The sequence below is a fragment of the Varanus komodoensis genome, unplaced genomic scaffold (assembly GCF_004798865.1).
Source record: "Varanus komodoensis strain SLA01 unplaced genomic scaffold, ASM479886v1 scaffold84, whole genome shotgun sequence".
NCBI classification, from domain to species: Eukaryota; Metazoa; Chordata; class Lepidosauria; order Squamata; family Varanidae; genus Varanus; species Varanus komodoensis.
This window is the reverse complement of record NW_025336531.1, coordinates 1,829,871-1,844,402: the sequence shown is the minus strand read 5'-3', so window position 1 is coordinate 1,844,402 and position 14,532 is coordinate 1,829,871. Positions and strand designations below refer to the sequence as shown.

The 14,532-nt window shown below is 44.4% G+C and overlaps 1 protein-coding gene across 4 annotated transcripts in view; it reads left to right on the top strand.

The window, feature by feature from the left end:
* Positions 1 to 14,532, top strand: part of RNF213 (ring finger protein 213) — a 135,886-nt gene that overhangs the window by 49,373 nt on the left and 71,981 nt on the right. For all 4 annotated transcript variants that reach the window (XM_044456452.1, XM_044456451.1, XM_044456450.1 and 1 more), the window contains 7 exons: positions 894 to 1,028; positions 3,782 to 3,880; positions 5,137 to 5,259; positions 6,374 to 6,557; positions 7,366 to 7,539; positions 11,840 to 11,998; positions 12,267 to 12,868. In XM_044456452.1, the coding sequence (XP_044312387.1) occupies positions 894 to 1,028; positions 3,782 to 3,880; positions 5,137 to 5,259; positions 6,374 to 6,557; positions 7,366 to 7,539; positions 11,840 to 11,998; positions 12,267 to 12,868 (1,476 nt within the window). The remainder of the gene's footprint in view (positions 1 to 893; positions 1,029 to 3,781; positions 3,881 to 5,136; positions 5,260 to 6,373; positions 6,558 to 7,365; positions 7,540 to 11,839; positions 11,999 to 12,266; positions 12,869 to 14,532) is intronic.

Genomic DNA, 14,532 nt, shown 5'->3' with positions numbered 1-14,532 from the left:
GGAAGGGGTGAACAGTCTGCTGATCAAATTCACAGACAATACTAAAACTGGGGCAGTGGCCACAACTGAGGAGCAGGTACTCCAGATCCAAAGGGATCTGGACAGACTATGGAAGTGGGCAGGAGACAACAGGATGGCGTTCAATGTGGATAAGTGCAAGGTCTTGCACTTGGGGCATAGGAATGGGTGTCATAAGTACAGGTTAAGGGACAAGTGGCTGGAGAGCAGCACTTGTGAAAGGGAGCTCGGGGTACTGGTTGACTGCAGGCTAAACATGTGTCAGCAGTGTGATGTCGTAGTTAAGAGGGCGAACACCACCCTTGGTTGCATAGCCAGAAGTGTGGCTTCTGTATCGAGGGAGGTACATATTACTACCACTCTATATGAAACTGGTGCGCCCTCAACTGGAGTATTGTGCTCAGTTTTGGGCCCCTCATTACAGGAAGGATATAGCCAGGTCAGAATCAGTGTAGCGTAGGGTCACAAGGTTGGTGGCAGGTTTGCAGGGATGGGTATGAGGCGAGACTGAGGGAAATGGGTCTCTTCAGCCTGGAGAAGAGGAGACTCAGAGGGGATCTGTTGGTGACATACAAGTACGTGAGAGGATGTTTCTATGTTTCTGATCCCCTTTTGGCTGCAGGAGAGGGGTATGGGGGAGTGCACCAGACCAACATTCATGCTTGCAATTCTAAAATATGGTTTAATGTTGTATGGGAACCTGGTCAGTGTTTGGCCTGAAAATCTGCTTAAATTATATTGGCTACTTTTTCACCCTGAAAACAACTGTTTTAAATTCTTAATTTAGACCTTTACTGTTTAAAGAGGTATATTCATTAAAATTAGTGCTAGAACTGCTGTTCAATTGTTTGTAATTTTTCATTTCTGCTTAACAGGTTTCAGAACAAAACACTTCAAAGGTACACCAAAAACTTTGTGAAATGATCAGGAATTGGATTCGGAGAGTTTTAACAAGACCTTTGCTAAATGTTTCCTCTTCAGTCACGTTTACTTTTTCGATGGAACTTGAGGTGTGTATTTTGGAACTGCAAATATTTTATGAAGTCTATTCATAACTTTGTCTTTAGAAGGTGTGGTCTGTTTCAGCTTCATGTTTGTTTCAGCAGCAATCTTTATTTCCTTCACAAAAATGTACCTGTTGCTGCTTCTCATATAGTGAGAAATCCCACAGAGATGGTTGTTTGGATTAAGATTTATGCTTAATTTTGGCGTAGCCGTGGGACATTCCAAGGCTCACTTGGCTGACGATGTTTCTTGGAAAGCCACTAGGGAGTTGATTATGCCCAGATGCCAGTCACCATGCTCTGCCAGACGGAGAGCAGAGTTTTGTTAACTTTGCTTCATTGAAATAGCTAAATAAGTGGTGACTCCTCCATATAAGGAAGTGGGGCTGTCAGTTGGCCTTGCATTGGAGCCTAACAATTGTGTTAGATTGCAAGGGAGAATATTCCCCATAGGGACAGAAAATCCAGCACTATTCATTGGCCAACATTAGAACTATGGAAGTCAGAGGGAGGAAATTGGAAAATACAGAAAAAAACGTTTGTGTTCTCTGTATGATGCAAGGAGGCATCCACAAGATTGGGCTATTTCTTTGGCAGTGCCCAGAAATGCAGGGATCACACAGCCATGATCTTTCAAGTGCCACTTCTGGGAGCTTTACCCTGGTGCCTCCCCAGCCTTGCCCAGGAACAGTTCATATCTCAGGTTCTCTCTTACCTTTTCTCCACTTCATTCACCTTTTTCTGTCTCCTTCATTCATTTCTTACTATGTTAATATTGGGTTATTTGTTACATTAATTTTAATTAATTACAATTTAATTTAATTTAGTTATTTATTATTTATTTCATTTTTATACTGCTCCGTAGCGAAAGGCCTCTGTCAGGGAAGTTTACAACAATGCATACAACCAAACCATAATGTATAATACAAATACCATAAAAAGCAGAACCATGTTAAAATGAATTTAATATAGATAAAAAACATACAGTAAAAAGACCCCGCAACAAAAAAGAACCACCTGGATGACCCCCTCAGGTGACTCTTTGGGTAACCAAGGAGATCTTGAAAGGCCCCTGTGTAAAGTGCTGTCTTGACCTGGAACTGAAAAGATTGCAAGTTTGGTGCCAGGTGGGCTGTAGCAGGGAGGTTTGCTGATGTCATTCTTAACAGTAGACATGATGGTGTCATCACCCAAAACTTGCAGTCACACTGCCACACCCAGACACCAGCAACAGCAGTACGATGACTTTTATTGTTCCCCAAACTCTGAAGAGGCTGTTCACCAAAAGGAACCTAGCCATACAACTGGATAGCTTATTAACTAGGAAGTAGTGATTTCAGAGGCCTCTGGTGCTAAATCAGCCACAGTGGAGGATGCTGTGGCTAACACATAAGCTTTGTACCTGACAAAGGAGTGGGGGAAGATCAGAGCAATGACACAGAGGAAGGTTGTCATTTTGGCAGGACAAAATCATCCTTCCAATTCCAGACAGTGACACCTTCCATTTTCCAGGCCATGAGCATTTTCTGATCACCAGGCCTGATCCTAAGGCTCCACTGATCACCGGTCTCCTAAGCAAGCCACTAAAAGCAAACCCTTTGTCTCAGCAGCCGTAGTTTGCTCAACAGAATCTTACCAGACTCCCACTGCCTCACTCCCCCTTGCCCAGTGGGCACCCCCTTATGCACTCTTACAGTGAAGAGTCATTCAGATCTTCTGGATTAGGAAGCAGGCAAATGGTCAGACTTGGCTCAAATCAAACGACGTTCTAAGATTCACCTTTTAAATTCAGATTTCTTTCCTTTGCTCTCTAAAGTGCTGACCACCTTTAATCCCCTTCACAGGAAGGGCCTACTTGCTCCTCAGCACTGGCCTCTAGAAGAGCTCCAGTCTTTTGGATGCCTCCTGACACCATGTAGAGAATGAGGCTTTACCATGAACATCCATTCTGATATAGTTTGGAGGCATCTAACCCCACCCTTCATGGATGATGAAGTGAGCTGGGGTTTTTCCCTTTGGAAATACGAAGTCAAAGACCTTTCTTGCAAAAGGTTCTTTATTGATCAAAGTGTTTTCCAGAAGCACAAAAATTCAGAATGAATCTCTGAGTATGTGCAGACCAGTTCGCTGAACATGAGCATGAGTAATCACCTCCAGGAACTCTCCTTATGAGCATGCCTGGGCCACATCCCTTTGGGAAGGGCCTTGTGAAAATGAGCTCCTCTCTGCACATTGCTCCTCTAATTGGGTCATCCTCTTCTGCTGACAATGGATCTTGGAGTCAAGATATGCGCCCACCTTGTCTGTGTTTGAGAAACTGCTCTCTTCCAAACCTGCTCTTACCAACTGTACATCTTGTTTATTCTTAGAAACTGCCTTCCCACCTGGGGAGTCTGGTCCTAAGATAAGCTTAGCCCGACAGCTGAGGTTCTCAGGAGCACTAATCCAGTGGGGGGATGATACTTGCGTCCCAACTTAGTGATATAGACACCTGTACTCTTTCCCTCAAGACAGGATTATTTATAAGTCCAGGAAGTAGATATAAAGTGGCTTTATTCTGCCTGTAACATGGAGTGTAAATTGATTAAGTTGCTTGACATAGGCTCCCAATTCTCTCTTCTTTCTGTTGCTGCTGATGTGTTATGTGGGTCTTGTCCCAAAAACTTGCGATGACAATTCAAGAGCTGACATTGGAGGAATGTTGGCATTGTATTGGCACTCAAATTTGAGTTCATTTTAACTTTTTTTTCTTTGTGTAGGCATGGGATCAGTTTTTGAAAATAAACTTTCCTGATAAAAATTTCACAGAGGAGTGGAAGAAAATTTTAATGGCAGAATTGGAATCCAGAATCAAACAGGTACCAAAATTAATCATATCATATGAAATTCAGGAGCTCATGTTTCATGTGGATGTCTGAAAACTAATTTGGCTGTGTAAATATATGCTAAAAATGTCTGTAGCTATCATCTCCTATAATTCATCTTTGAAAACCATTTTATAATATGTATTTGTTGTGTCTTGCTCTGCTTTCATATCAGGCTAACGATTCATTTAATTGTCTTTGCTTTGTAGTAATTATATGTGTGGTCTCAGGCACTGACTAAATATTTGGCTTTGTTAGTAGAGAGGACAGGTTTGGATATATTCCAGAATCTTATCTGATACTTAAAGCAGGGTTAGTGCAAGCCCACTGTAGAATATGTTACAACAGAGGTGGGTGGGAGCGGAGTGCAAGCTGCTGCTGCTGCATGGAAAGAGATGAGGAGGAGCACAAACCACTGTGCACAGGCAAGGAGGAAGAGGAGCCTGAGGTGAACTGTGTGAGTATTGGGAGGAGGGAAGTGTAAGCCACCATTCTCACCTCATTTGCCTTGCTACCTGCCAGCACCCTCCATCCAGCTTCTCAATACTGTGCTCTGAAGGCTGCTTCATCAGAGTCATCCTTTGGTGGGTAGGGCCTTGGGGACTGCCTGTGCCTGCAGGATAGACGCTCGCTTGTGGCACCTTCCACTCATGCCTCGCTCTCATCAAGGGCACCTCAGAACAAGGGGCAGACCAGCCGTCACAAGCCACTGTTCCTCTGAGCCAGGGAGTAAGAGGGCAGTGCTCTGAAGAGCTGCCACCTGCTAATACCTCAGGGTGAGGCCGAGAGCAGGTGGCTGCTGCTGTTCTGAAGAACCATAGCTTGCTGATTCCCTTCTTCAGCATTTGCCACAGCAGGGCTCTACTGAGCAACTGCCTGCTTTATGCTTCTCTTTGAGAGGCAGCAGCAGCAGCACTGGGGCCTGTGGCCCTCCCGGCAGGAAGGCGCATGGGTTCTGTCAGCCTTCTGATCCACTCTCTGATGCATCCAGGAGGACTGGCCCTGACTTGAACATAAGGTCTGTTTCTGGGGTCTGAACTAGGCTGAGTTAGAAGGCGAGAGATCATCTAAAGTCTGAAAAAAGAATCCTTGCTTTCTTTTAGTTGCCTTAAGTCTTTTGTACCATGTGTTTTTCTTTTGGTAATCTAAATATGTGGAAACAGTTATAATTAGAGAGCCTCAACTGTTGGGTGGCATAAAAATGAAATAAATAAGTAATGCTTCATTTTTCTTTCACTCTTCTTTGATAGGAAATTGCCATTCAGCGGATTACAGCCTACTGTGATTGCCAGGAGAAGTTTGAAAACCTTGACCCCATGATTGGCAAAGCTTTTGAAAACTGTGCCATAGATGCTATTGATTCAGCATACCAGGTAGTGTATCTGAAATCCCATGACTACATGTCTCATTTTCCAAGCATTACTGACCTTGAGACTAAGGGCACAATCCTATGCAGGCTTAGGCAAAACATGAATAGGATGATGATGGTTGTTTCATAGCTTTTATATCCCAGCTATTTTCCTCATGCAAAGAACCCAAGATAGTTTACAGCATGGGTCCTCAAACTACGACCCGAGGGCTGGATCCGGCCCGCCATGGCCATTTATCCGGCCCGCCTCGGAGGTTTTGAATGCGCCGCGTGCACCGCCACCCGCCTCGCCCCCCACACAGGGAGGCAGCGGCATGCTTGCGAGGAAGTCATTTTGGACTCACTCAGAGAAAACAATCTCCAAGCGAGCAAGCCGCTGCATCGCGCACCTGCCGCAGCATCATAGCGCATGCCCGCCCCGCCTCGCCTCTCCTCTCCTCGCTGTGCGTGCCCACCCACACACACGCACGCCCCTCCCTGCCACATGCCCGCTCGCATGCCCTGCCAGCACCACCTTTCCAGCCTGCACCCAGCACCTTTCAACTGGCCCCCTGGTGAAAAAGTTTGAGGACCCCCCTGGTTTACAGAGTCATCCTCCACTCCATTTTATTCTCACAAGAACCTGGGAGGTGGATTAGGTTAAGAGTGACTGGTCCAAAGCCGCCCAGTGTGCTGTATAGTTAGGTGGGGACCAGAACCTGGACATTCCAGCTCCACAGGGCGACACACTAACACATCACACTAGCAAGTGTGATGACCTTATCACTGGATTGCTTTTGGAGCAGGCTGCCAAGAAATGTATCCAGTAGGAATTCTTTGCTAAGAGGCAATCTTAGGAAATGCAGATTTGAAGAAATTATCAGTTATCCTCTTGTCTGCCTTTCATGTGTTTCAAGTTTTTCATCAGCTGTAAATGAGTTTCTCTTGCCAAGCAATTTACCCTGTGGGAAAGGAAGTACTCCAAATCTCACAGTATGCAATTCTATGCACTAAGTCCCGTTGAGGTCAGTAAAAATGGGCGACATTATTAATTGAGCAGTAATCCTTTCAGAAATTAAAGTAAGTTATGAGTTTTAAAAAATTGTAGAACTTTCTGATATTGTGCATGTTTTATGTAGGAAAAAGGTAACCTCCTTGATTTGATATCCACTTACGACCTAAACAATCTGGGCCAACTTGTATCTGCCGCCATCACAAGACAATGGCCCATTGATCAGACAGGGAAGGCTATGAGAGACCTGGAAGGTGTGCTACATCATCTACTTGTCTGGCCAGACATCAAACATATTTTCATCTTCAATGGTAAGTGTAGCATTTAACTTACAGAGTTCTGGGGGTAGGGGAAATATCTAGTGCAAAGTAAAATATGTAGCACCAGAAGTTAGCTGATCAATTACTTACAGTGGACGTTATAGAAAGGCAAAGTCACCTAGGATGCAACCCAACTCCTAGCACGGTAGATGCCTGCTAGATGGAGGTCTCTGATCTCTGAGCTTCCTGTCTTTACTGCATTCCAGTAGCAAGAGAACGGCCAATGTTTTTATCCCCTGTTCTTCCTTTGTGTTACTTTGCAGTATGTGGGCCTCTAGAGTCCATCTGGCCTGGCCACCTTCTTGAAACAGAAGCAGGAACTATGAGAGGATTGTGGGTCCATTTTCTCTCTTCCAGACACCCCGTATTCTGTTAGGGTCTATAAGAGTCTTTATGCTTCCTTAAGCACTATCAACTTGTAAGAAGTTTATATAGATCTGTTTTGTGTGGATATAGAAACAGAGAAACAGAGTGAGTCAGAAGGGGTCTCTCGGGTCATCTAGTCTGACTCCCGACTTTAGCCGGCTCCACTCATGACATGTCTACCATATGTGTGTATGATCGTTGATTTTAATTTTGGCTGGAGGAATATATTGATTGTAATCTGTTGAGTTGTTTTAGATTCCCTTCCCTTGGAAAAATTATGGATTTCAATTGTTTTGAGTGTAGTTACAAAATAAAATGTGTGAATGAGACAAAGAAGTGGTGAAAATCCAAAGTGGTCATCTTGTATGCAGATGCTAACTTAAGCAGTTTAAAGCCTAAGAAGAACTATTCCATGTTTTGATTGATCTGACAGGTGCGGGAGTAAATATTTTGGACCAGCTTACTGATGAAGCTCAGGAGCTAATGGCCGTCGCTGACTCTATCTACACGAATGTTATTGAGAAACTAATGGCAGGCAATATCCTAGTTAAACATGTGGAACTCATTGTAAAGCACAAGACACAATTCATCTCCATTTATGAACTGAGTAAGTGTTTTCTGCATACATAAATGAGATGTGAATGTAGAGACACTAGCCATTTAAGGTATTTTAATCATATGATCAAGTTTGAGATGAACAGTTCACAGGCAAATTTATAATGGGTAAAGGAACATACTGTCTTCATTGTTTAGTTAGTGCACACGTATCGTAGCAGGCATTACCTTGGTGAAAACATTTCTGTATATGTGTGAGTGAAAGAAGATTATCTGTAAAGATGGTGCCTACTGACTGCCGTTTTGAAAGTATTGTATTAAAAATTGTTCAAAAGTCTCCTACTATCAAGGGAACCTTTTATTGATTAAAATAAATAAGTGTATTGAGATGACAAACTGGAAGTCCTTGTAAGTAGGAGCTAAGTGTGATCTGTTCCCAGTGGTCAGAGTAGTGCAGGTATGAAGTGTCAGTGCAGATGCAACATTTGATAGGTGTACTTGTGGTAAGAACCCCCATAAAGGGCCTTGGTGAAGACGTGAGACCACCAGCTACCATGTGCTGTGGATTCCTTGCTGCATCCTTGAGATAAGAATGTTCGCATATACTTATGTGAAAGCTAATTGGGATAGCTGGCTGTTCGCTCACCTTTGATCCCTCAGCTCTCTGGAAGGGTATTTAGAGCCTGTGTATAAACTGACAGCTTCTGAGACAGAGCAGGAAAGGAACTGTATAAAATCCATGGCAAGTGCTGGGGGTTTTTTGGTTTTTGTTTTGGCTTTCCACATGAAACTGTGAAAGTGAAACATGTCCAAGTGACTAGTGCCCTGGAACAACATTTGTCACATGAGGGGAATCCTTGTGACTAAAGGGACTCAGCCTTCTTTTTGCTTGTTTGTTGATAATCTGCATCCATATTTTACCATTATATGTATTAACTAAACCGTTTATGATCTTCATAAGATGTGGTTTTGTTTCTTCGTATCATCAAATCTGAAGTGATGTGTCTTGGTTGAACCAGACCCCTGGGTTTAGAGCAGTAACAAAATGACAACATTAATTCAGTGTTGCAGCTTAACATGCAAATAAAATAATGGGCTCCATTAATATTATTTAATGCATTTCATACCTGCTTCCAAGAACACAATACTCTTTCTACTCAGAATCTTAAGTCCCATTGTTTGCAGTAGAGCTTAATTGGCGGTAGCTAGGTTGGATTGCAGCCTTAATGGCTTTCCCTGGAGTATGTTCAGGGATGGCAGCAGCTCCACTTAAGCAGGAGTAAGACATTGAGTACCTGCCTGCTCAGGAACAAGGCATCAGTTTGTGGCAGAAGCTGAGACAATGCTCCATTTTGGTCACAAGTTAGAAACATGGAAACAGAGCAGGTCAGAAGGAGTCTCCCGGGCCATCTAGTCTGACCCACGGCTCCAGCCGGCTCCGCTCACAACATGCCCACCATGTGCATGTCCAGCCTATCTTTGAACACCCTCACCGATGAGGCCTCAACAACCTCCCGTGGAAGCCCATTCCATACCATCAGGGTCCTAACTGTCAGGAAGTGCTTCCAGGCATCTAAATGGAACCTGGGTTCCCTGAGCTTTGCTCTGTTGGAGCGCATCCTGCCTTCCTCTGCAGGGGAGAACAGGTCTCTACCCATTTCCGTGTGACATTTCCTCACATACCTGTATGTCACCGACAGATCCCCTCTGAGTCTCTTCTCCACGCTGAAGAGACCCAGTTCCCTCAGTCTCGCCTAATATGGCATCCCCTGCAAACCGGCCACCAACCCTGTGGCCCTGCGCTGCACTGACTCTAACCTGGCTATATCCTTCCTGTAATGAGGGGCCCAAAACTGAGCACAATACCCCTGTTGCGGGCGCACCAGAGTCATGCAGAGTGGTAGTAATCTCTCAATCTAGAAACCACACTTCTGGCTATGCAACCAAGGGTGGCGCTCACCCTCTTAACCAGCGCATCACACTGCTGACTCATGTTTAGCCTGCAGTCAACCAGCACACCGAGGTCCTGAAAAGGCTGCTCTCCAGCCACTTGTTCCTTAACCTGTACTTAACCTTACTTAACCTGTACTTCCTTAACCTGTACCCATTCCTATGCCTCAAGTTCAAGACCTTCCACTTATCCACATTGAACGCCATCCTGTTGTCTCCTGCCCACTTCCATAGTCTGTCCAGATCTCTTTGGATCTGCAGTACCTGCTCCTCAGTTGTGGCCACTGCCCCAGTTTTAGTATTGTCTGTGAATTTGATCAGCAGACTGTTCACCCCTTCCTCCATGTCATTGATGAAAAGATTAAACAGGATTGGCCCCAGGACAGAGCCCTGGGAAGCCTGCTTGTCACTGGCCACCATCCTGATGATTCCCCACTAATGCTTACCCTCTGCTTTCAGTCAGTCAACCATGCCCTAATCCATCAGACAGTGCATTGGTCTATCCCAAAACTCCTGTTTCTCCACCAGGATATCATGGGGCACTTTGTCAAAGGCCCTGCTGAAATCCAGGTATACCACATCCACCGCATCCCCTCCATCTAGCCACCTCGAAACCTTGTCATTGAAATTCACAAGGTTTGTCTGGCAGGATCTGTTTTTGCGGAAACCGTGTTGTGTGGCCGGCAGCCTCACTTCCCTATCTAGCATCACTAGAACACTTTTGTTTTTGCTACAATGGACATAAGACTAACTGGTCTGTAATTCCCCATGTCCCTTCTACTACCCTTTTGGACAATTGGGACCACTGACGCCACCCTCCAGTCCTCTGGAAAAACACCCGTTCTCCATGAGATCTCAAAAATGGAGGCCAGCAAGCGTGAGAGAAGCCCTGCCAACTCTTGAAGTACTCTCAGGTGTAACCTGTCAGGGTCTGGTGCCTTTGTAACGTCCAATGCCCTGAGGAGTCCCCCAACGTCTAGGGGGGTGACTCTAATCTGTGCCTGTTTCCTCATATCAGTCACTGGATCTACTTACTCCTTATTTAGCAGTCCCACTACTTGTCTCCCCTTCCTCTTCCTATTTACATGCTGCTAGAAGCCCTTTTTTTGGTCTAGATATTCTTTGCAAGTCTCAGCTCATAATCAGCCTTAGCCTTGAGAATTATCCTTCTGAAATGGGTCTCCTCCACCTGGTATACCCTTTTGTCTATTTGCCCCAGTACCCATTTCCTACGGAGGTTCCTCTTGCGTCTAATCCCTCTAACCACCTCCTTTCACATCTATGGCGGCACTCTCCTTCACCTCCCTGCCTTACTAACTAGAGGTATCGGCAAGGCTTGCACCTCCAAAACCATCCACCCCTCCTCAACTTGCTTGCCTTCCAGTAACCTATCCCAGGAGACTTTCCTCAGTCTGGCCTTCAATTGGCCAAAGTTGGCCCTCTTGAAGTCCCAGCTTCTAGTGCTCGACTTGCTGCATATCCCCATTCCCCTGATCTCAAGCAAAGGATGGAGTGATCACTCACGGCATCCTGTCCCCTGACATATAAAGCCATGCCCGCACCCCTCTTTCCCTTCCTGTCCTTTCTAAACAGGTGATACCCCTGTGTTTACATTCCAGTCTTGCCTTTCATCCCACCAAGTTTCTGTGATCCCCATCAGGTCATACCCTCCTATTCCCAATTCTAACAGCATGTCATATATTGACCCATTTGCATCATCATTTGTGATATGGAACAGCACTCATGCAAGATAGTGGTCTTTTGTGGGACCTTGGAAACCAAGGGTATATATTTCAAAGAGAAAAGGGATGGCTTGCCTGAAAGTAATCGTCACCATAGCTCTTGAGCCATGGAGTGAGGCAGAGCAAAGAAAAGATGGGACTGGCTATTTGGAACTATAGGATAATATACAATAAAACTGTAATCTAAACACACACAGAAAGAGAAAACATTCAAGTCAAATGTAATTTTGAAAGACCTGGCAAAACAATGAAGTTTATACAGCTTATCTAAAGCCCATTAGGGATGGAGCCAGCTGGATCTCCCTTGGATGGAGGGTCACAACTGGGGTGCTGTTACAGAAAAGGCCTTTGTCTCATGTACCCACCAACACTGACCTCTGATGGACAGTTCAACTTACAAGCAGGGTTAGATATCTCAGCCAGAAAGTGTTTTAGCTTCATAGGTCAAATTTAACACCTTGGATTGGTTGGAGTCTGAGCCATCAGGATGGGGAAGGGGTGTGGATGTATGTGTGTGTGCATGCACATGAAAAACACTGAAAGGCACACGTGTTCTGGAACTTGACTGTTTTGAGAAATGTTGGAGAACTATTTTTTAAATAAAAGGCACGAAGAGTAGGCTTTTCCAATGATTTCTGTAATTAGCCATTTTCATTTCAGAATGCAAGCAACTTTCACCCCAGGAGAAATCAGATCAAAGATCTGAACTAGAAAAAGTTCTTACCTTGAGGCTGCAGGAAGTACTGGCTGTCAAGCGAGAGCAAAATTGGCTGGGTTCCCTTCTGGACATGTGCAGGAAAGTTCAAGACTTTGTGAAAGGTATTTGAAAAATGTAAAGTCAGTTCATTTATAGTTTTCCTTTTTGGTTACGGTTAATTTATGCTGAAAATTGGAGATAGAAATATAGCAAATGGAGAGGGGAATGCAGTAGAAGCCTCCAGCTTCAGAAGGCAGAGTTGCCCAAGTGGTAAAATTGTGGAAATGTAAACTATATCAATCTTGATGCTGATGTTTGTAATTGTAATGTCACCCATTGTAGCAAAGATAAAATACTAAACCTAGTTATGATTTTCTCTTCATTTTCCAGTGTCTATTGTAGAAATGGAGCAGAAGCACAGAGAAACTCTAGCTTTAAAAGAATTGAATGTAGTTGTGAAAGCAAGAAGTCCAGTTTCTGATAATACTGATAAAATAGAGACCTATTACCACCTGAGTCCAGTCCTTAAGGAGGTATCTAAGCATATATGTAATATTAAAGAGAGCCACATCTTCCATTATTGTTGGGAATTGACAGCCAAGAAGCTGGCAGAGGATGCTGACAATTTGGACAGTGAAGAGGACATTGCCATTCTCAATCTTGATGAAGTGCCTGATTTCTTGTTTGACCCTTCCTACCGTGAATTTTGTAGGCTCTACAATTGCTTGAAATCCGGAGAGCTCACATTTGCTGAGGTGGATGCTCTCTTTAAAGATTTTGTTAATGATTATGATGAAGTCAAAAAAGATTTCCAGATTATGTGTGGTCAGCATTCCCATGATGGTGGAGAATGGATAGATGAACGTATTCATCAGATTCAGCAATATCATGAATTGCATTTGGCTTTGGACTCTGCTGAGGTTATTGAAGCAATCAAGGAAGTTTTGAACCTTTCTGGTGACTTCAAAGTCCTGCTGCATTTACTGAACTTTGTAAGTATATGTTTTCAAACCATTCAAGAAGCTGTCTGGTTTTGAAATTGGCTTCACTCTCTTCTGAATTCCTAATAAAGCCCTCTAAGTGACACCTAGATGTTATCACAGGCACATTTCATATAGTTTCATGTTAAAGTTGTTTAGCTGTTTAAATACAAATATCTCTTGATTTCAGCATGCTTTTTATAGCATGACTGGCACCACGAAGAGAGAAGACTCTGTTGTTCCCCTATTTGTTGCGGTCTGGGTCCTGGCATGCTCTTTGCCCTGCCCAGTAGGAGGCTGACATTGGAGAGACTGGGTTTAGGGTGGAAAGGAGGAAAGTCAGCTCTTGTCTTTTAACTGAAAGATGGTTGGATCTTCTGCTCTCTTCAGCAAAGCTAGTTTTTATCTTGCTTTTTCCACATCTGGAAGCAGGTTATTAGCTGGGTCTGCCCCTTATGGCAGACTTGAAATCAGACAAAGCCAAGAAGGTACTGATGGGAGCAAGCCTGAGTATGGTGCTTTTTCAAGTGGTTCCTAAGTCATCTCAGGGTTGGCCTCTTCCTCCTCCTCATTGTGCTAGCCTCATGTGGGGGGTGCATGAGCATTGCTTCCTGAAGGAATAAGCATTTATCTTCCTGTCTTTTGACTGTTGTTTTTCACTTCCCCTTTTCACTTGAACTCAGCAGGGAATTAAGTTTTTCTCTTTGCTCCCTACTCTTCCACCATTCCAGTGTACAGCACTAATGAAAATCACTGTTGCTGTTTCTAGGAACTTGGAATGCCAAGTTTCTTACTAACAAAAAAAAGTTTCCTTACTGTTTACTCTCAAGTTGATGGGGACTGTTTGGAGGAACAAGGGGAACAAGTAAATACAGAACTGAAATGGAAAATGAAAGTAAGCAACAGGCCAGCCTGAGGAGTCAGCTCCAGCTTAGGAGCTGACATGAGACTTGAGAAATCTTTGGGTTGTTTCCTGGAAATTAGCCCACAGGCAAGTGAGAAAGGTGGCAAGCGTTCACATGTAATAGGTGAGAATGGATGAGATTCAGACCACTGGGAGCTTGCTGAAGGACCAGCTGTCAAAAGGCAGCAGCAGCAGCAGTTTTTCAGGACAGAGCCCAGAAAACTAATTCTAATGTATTCACACATAATGGCAGGCCATGGCAGGAATGACTTGTACTTAAATGTGAATAACAGAAGTATGGTGAAACATGCACGTTTGGTTATTGTGAATCACCACTGAGGACAAGCCGTTTGTTCTAAAGTTTTCACATTTCAACGTAGCTTCTAGTTATATGTGAAGTCATGAAGTTATAATGTATTTCTGTGGTGTCCCTGCTCCAGTCACCATTTTCCACTGCCCTGTTCACCTAGCAATGGCTGAGTTGCTGGCAGTTAGGGCACTGATTGGCTGCCTCCATACTCCCCGTCTGCCCTCCCAGCACACCTTCTCCAATGCCTGGCTGCCTCCCCACCACCTGGATGAACACCCATCTCACATGCCACTCTGCCCCCTCACCTCTCTGCCTTTTTGCTACTTGGCTGCTTCCCACCCTTCCAACCTGATGGGGCATGCATGCACCTTGCGAGCCTGGTATGGCAGTGGTGAGTGGCAAAGAGGTGAGAGGTGGAGTGGTATGTGAAATAGGCAATCAGCAGGACAGTGTGTGAGGTGG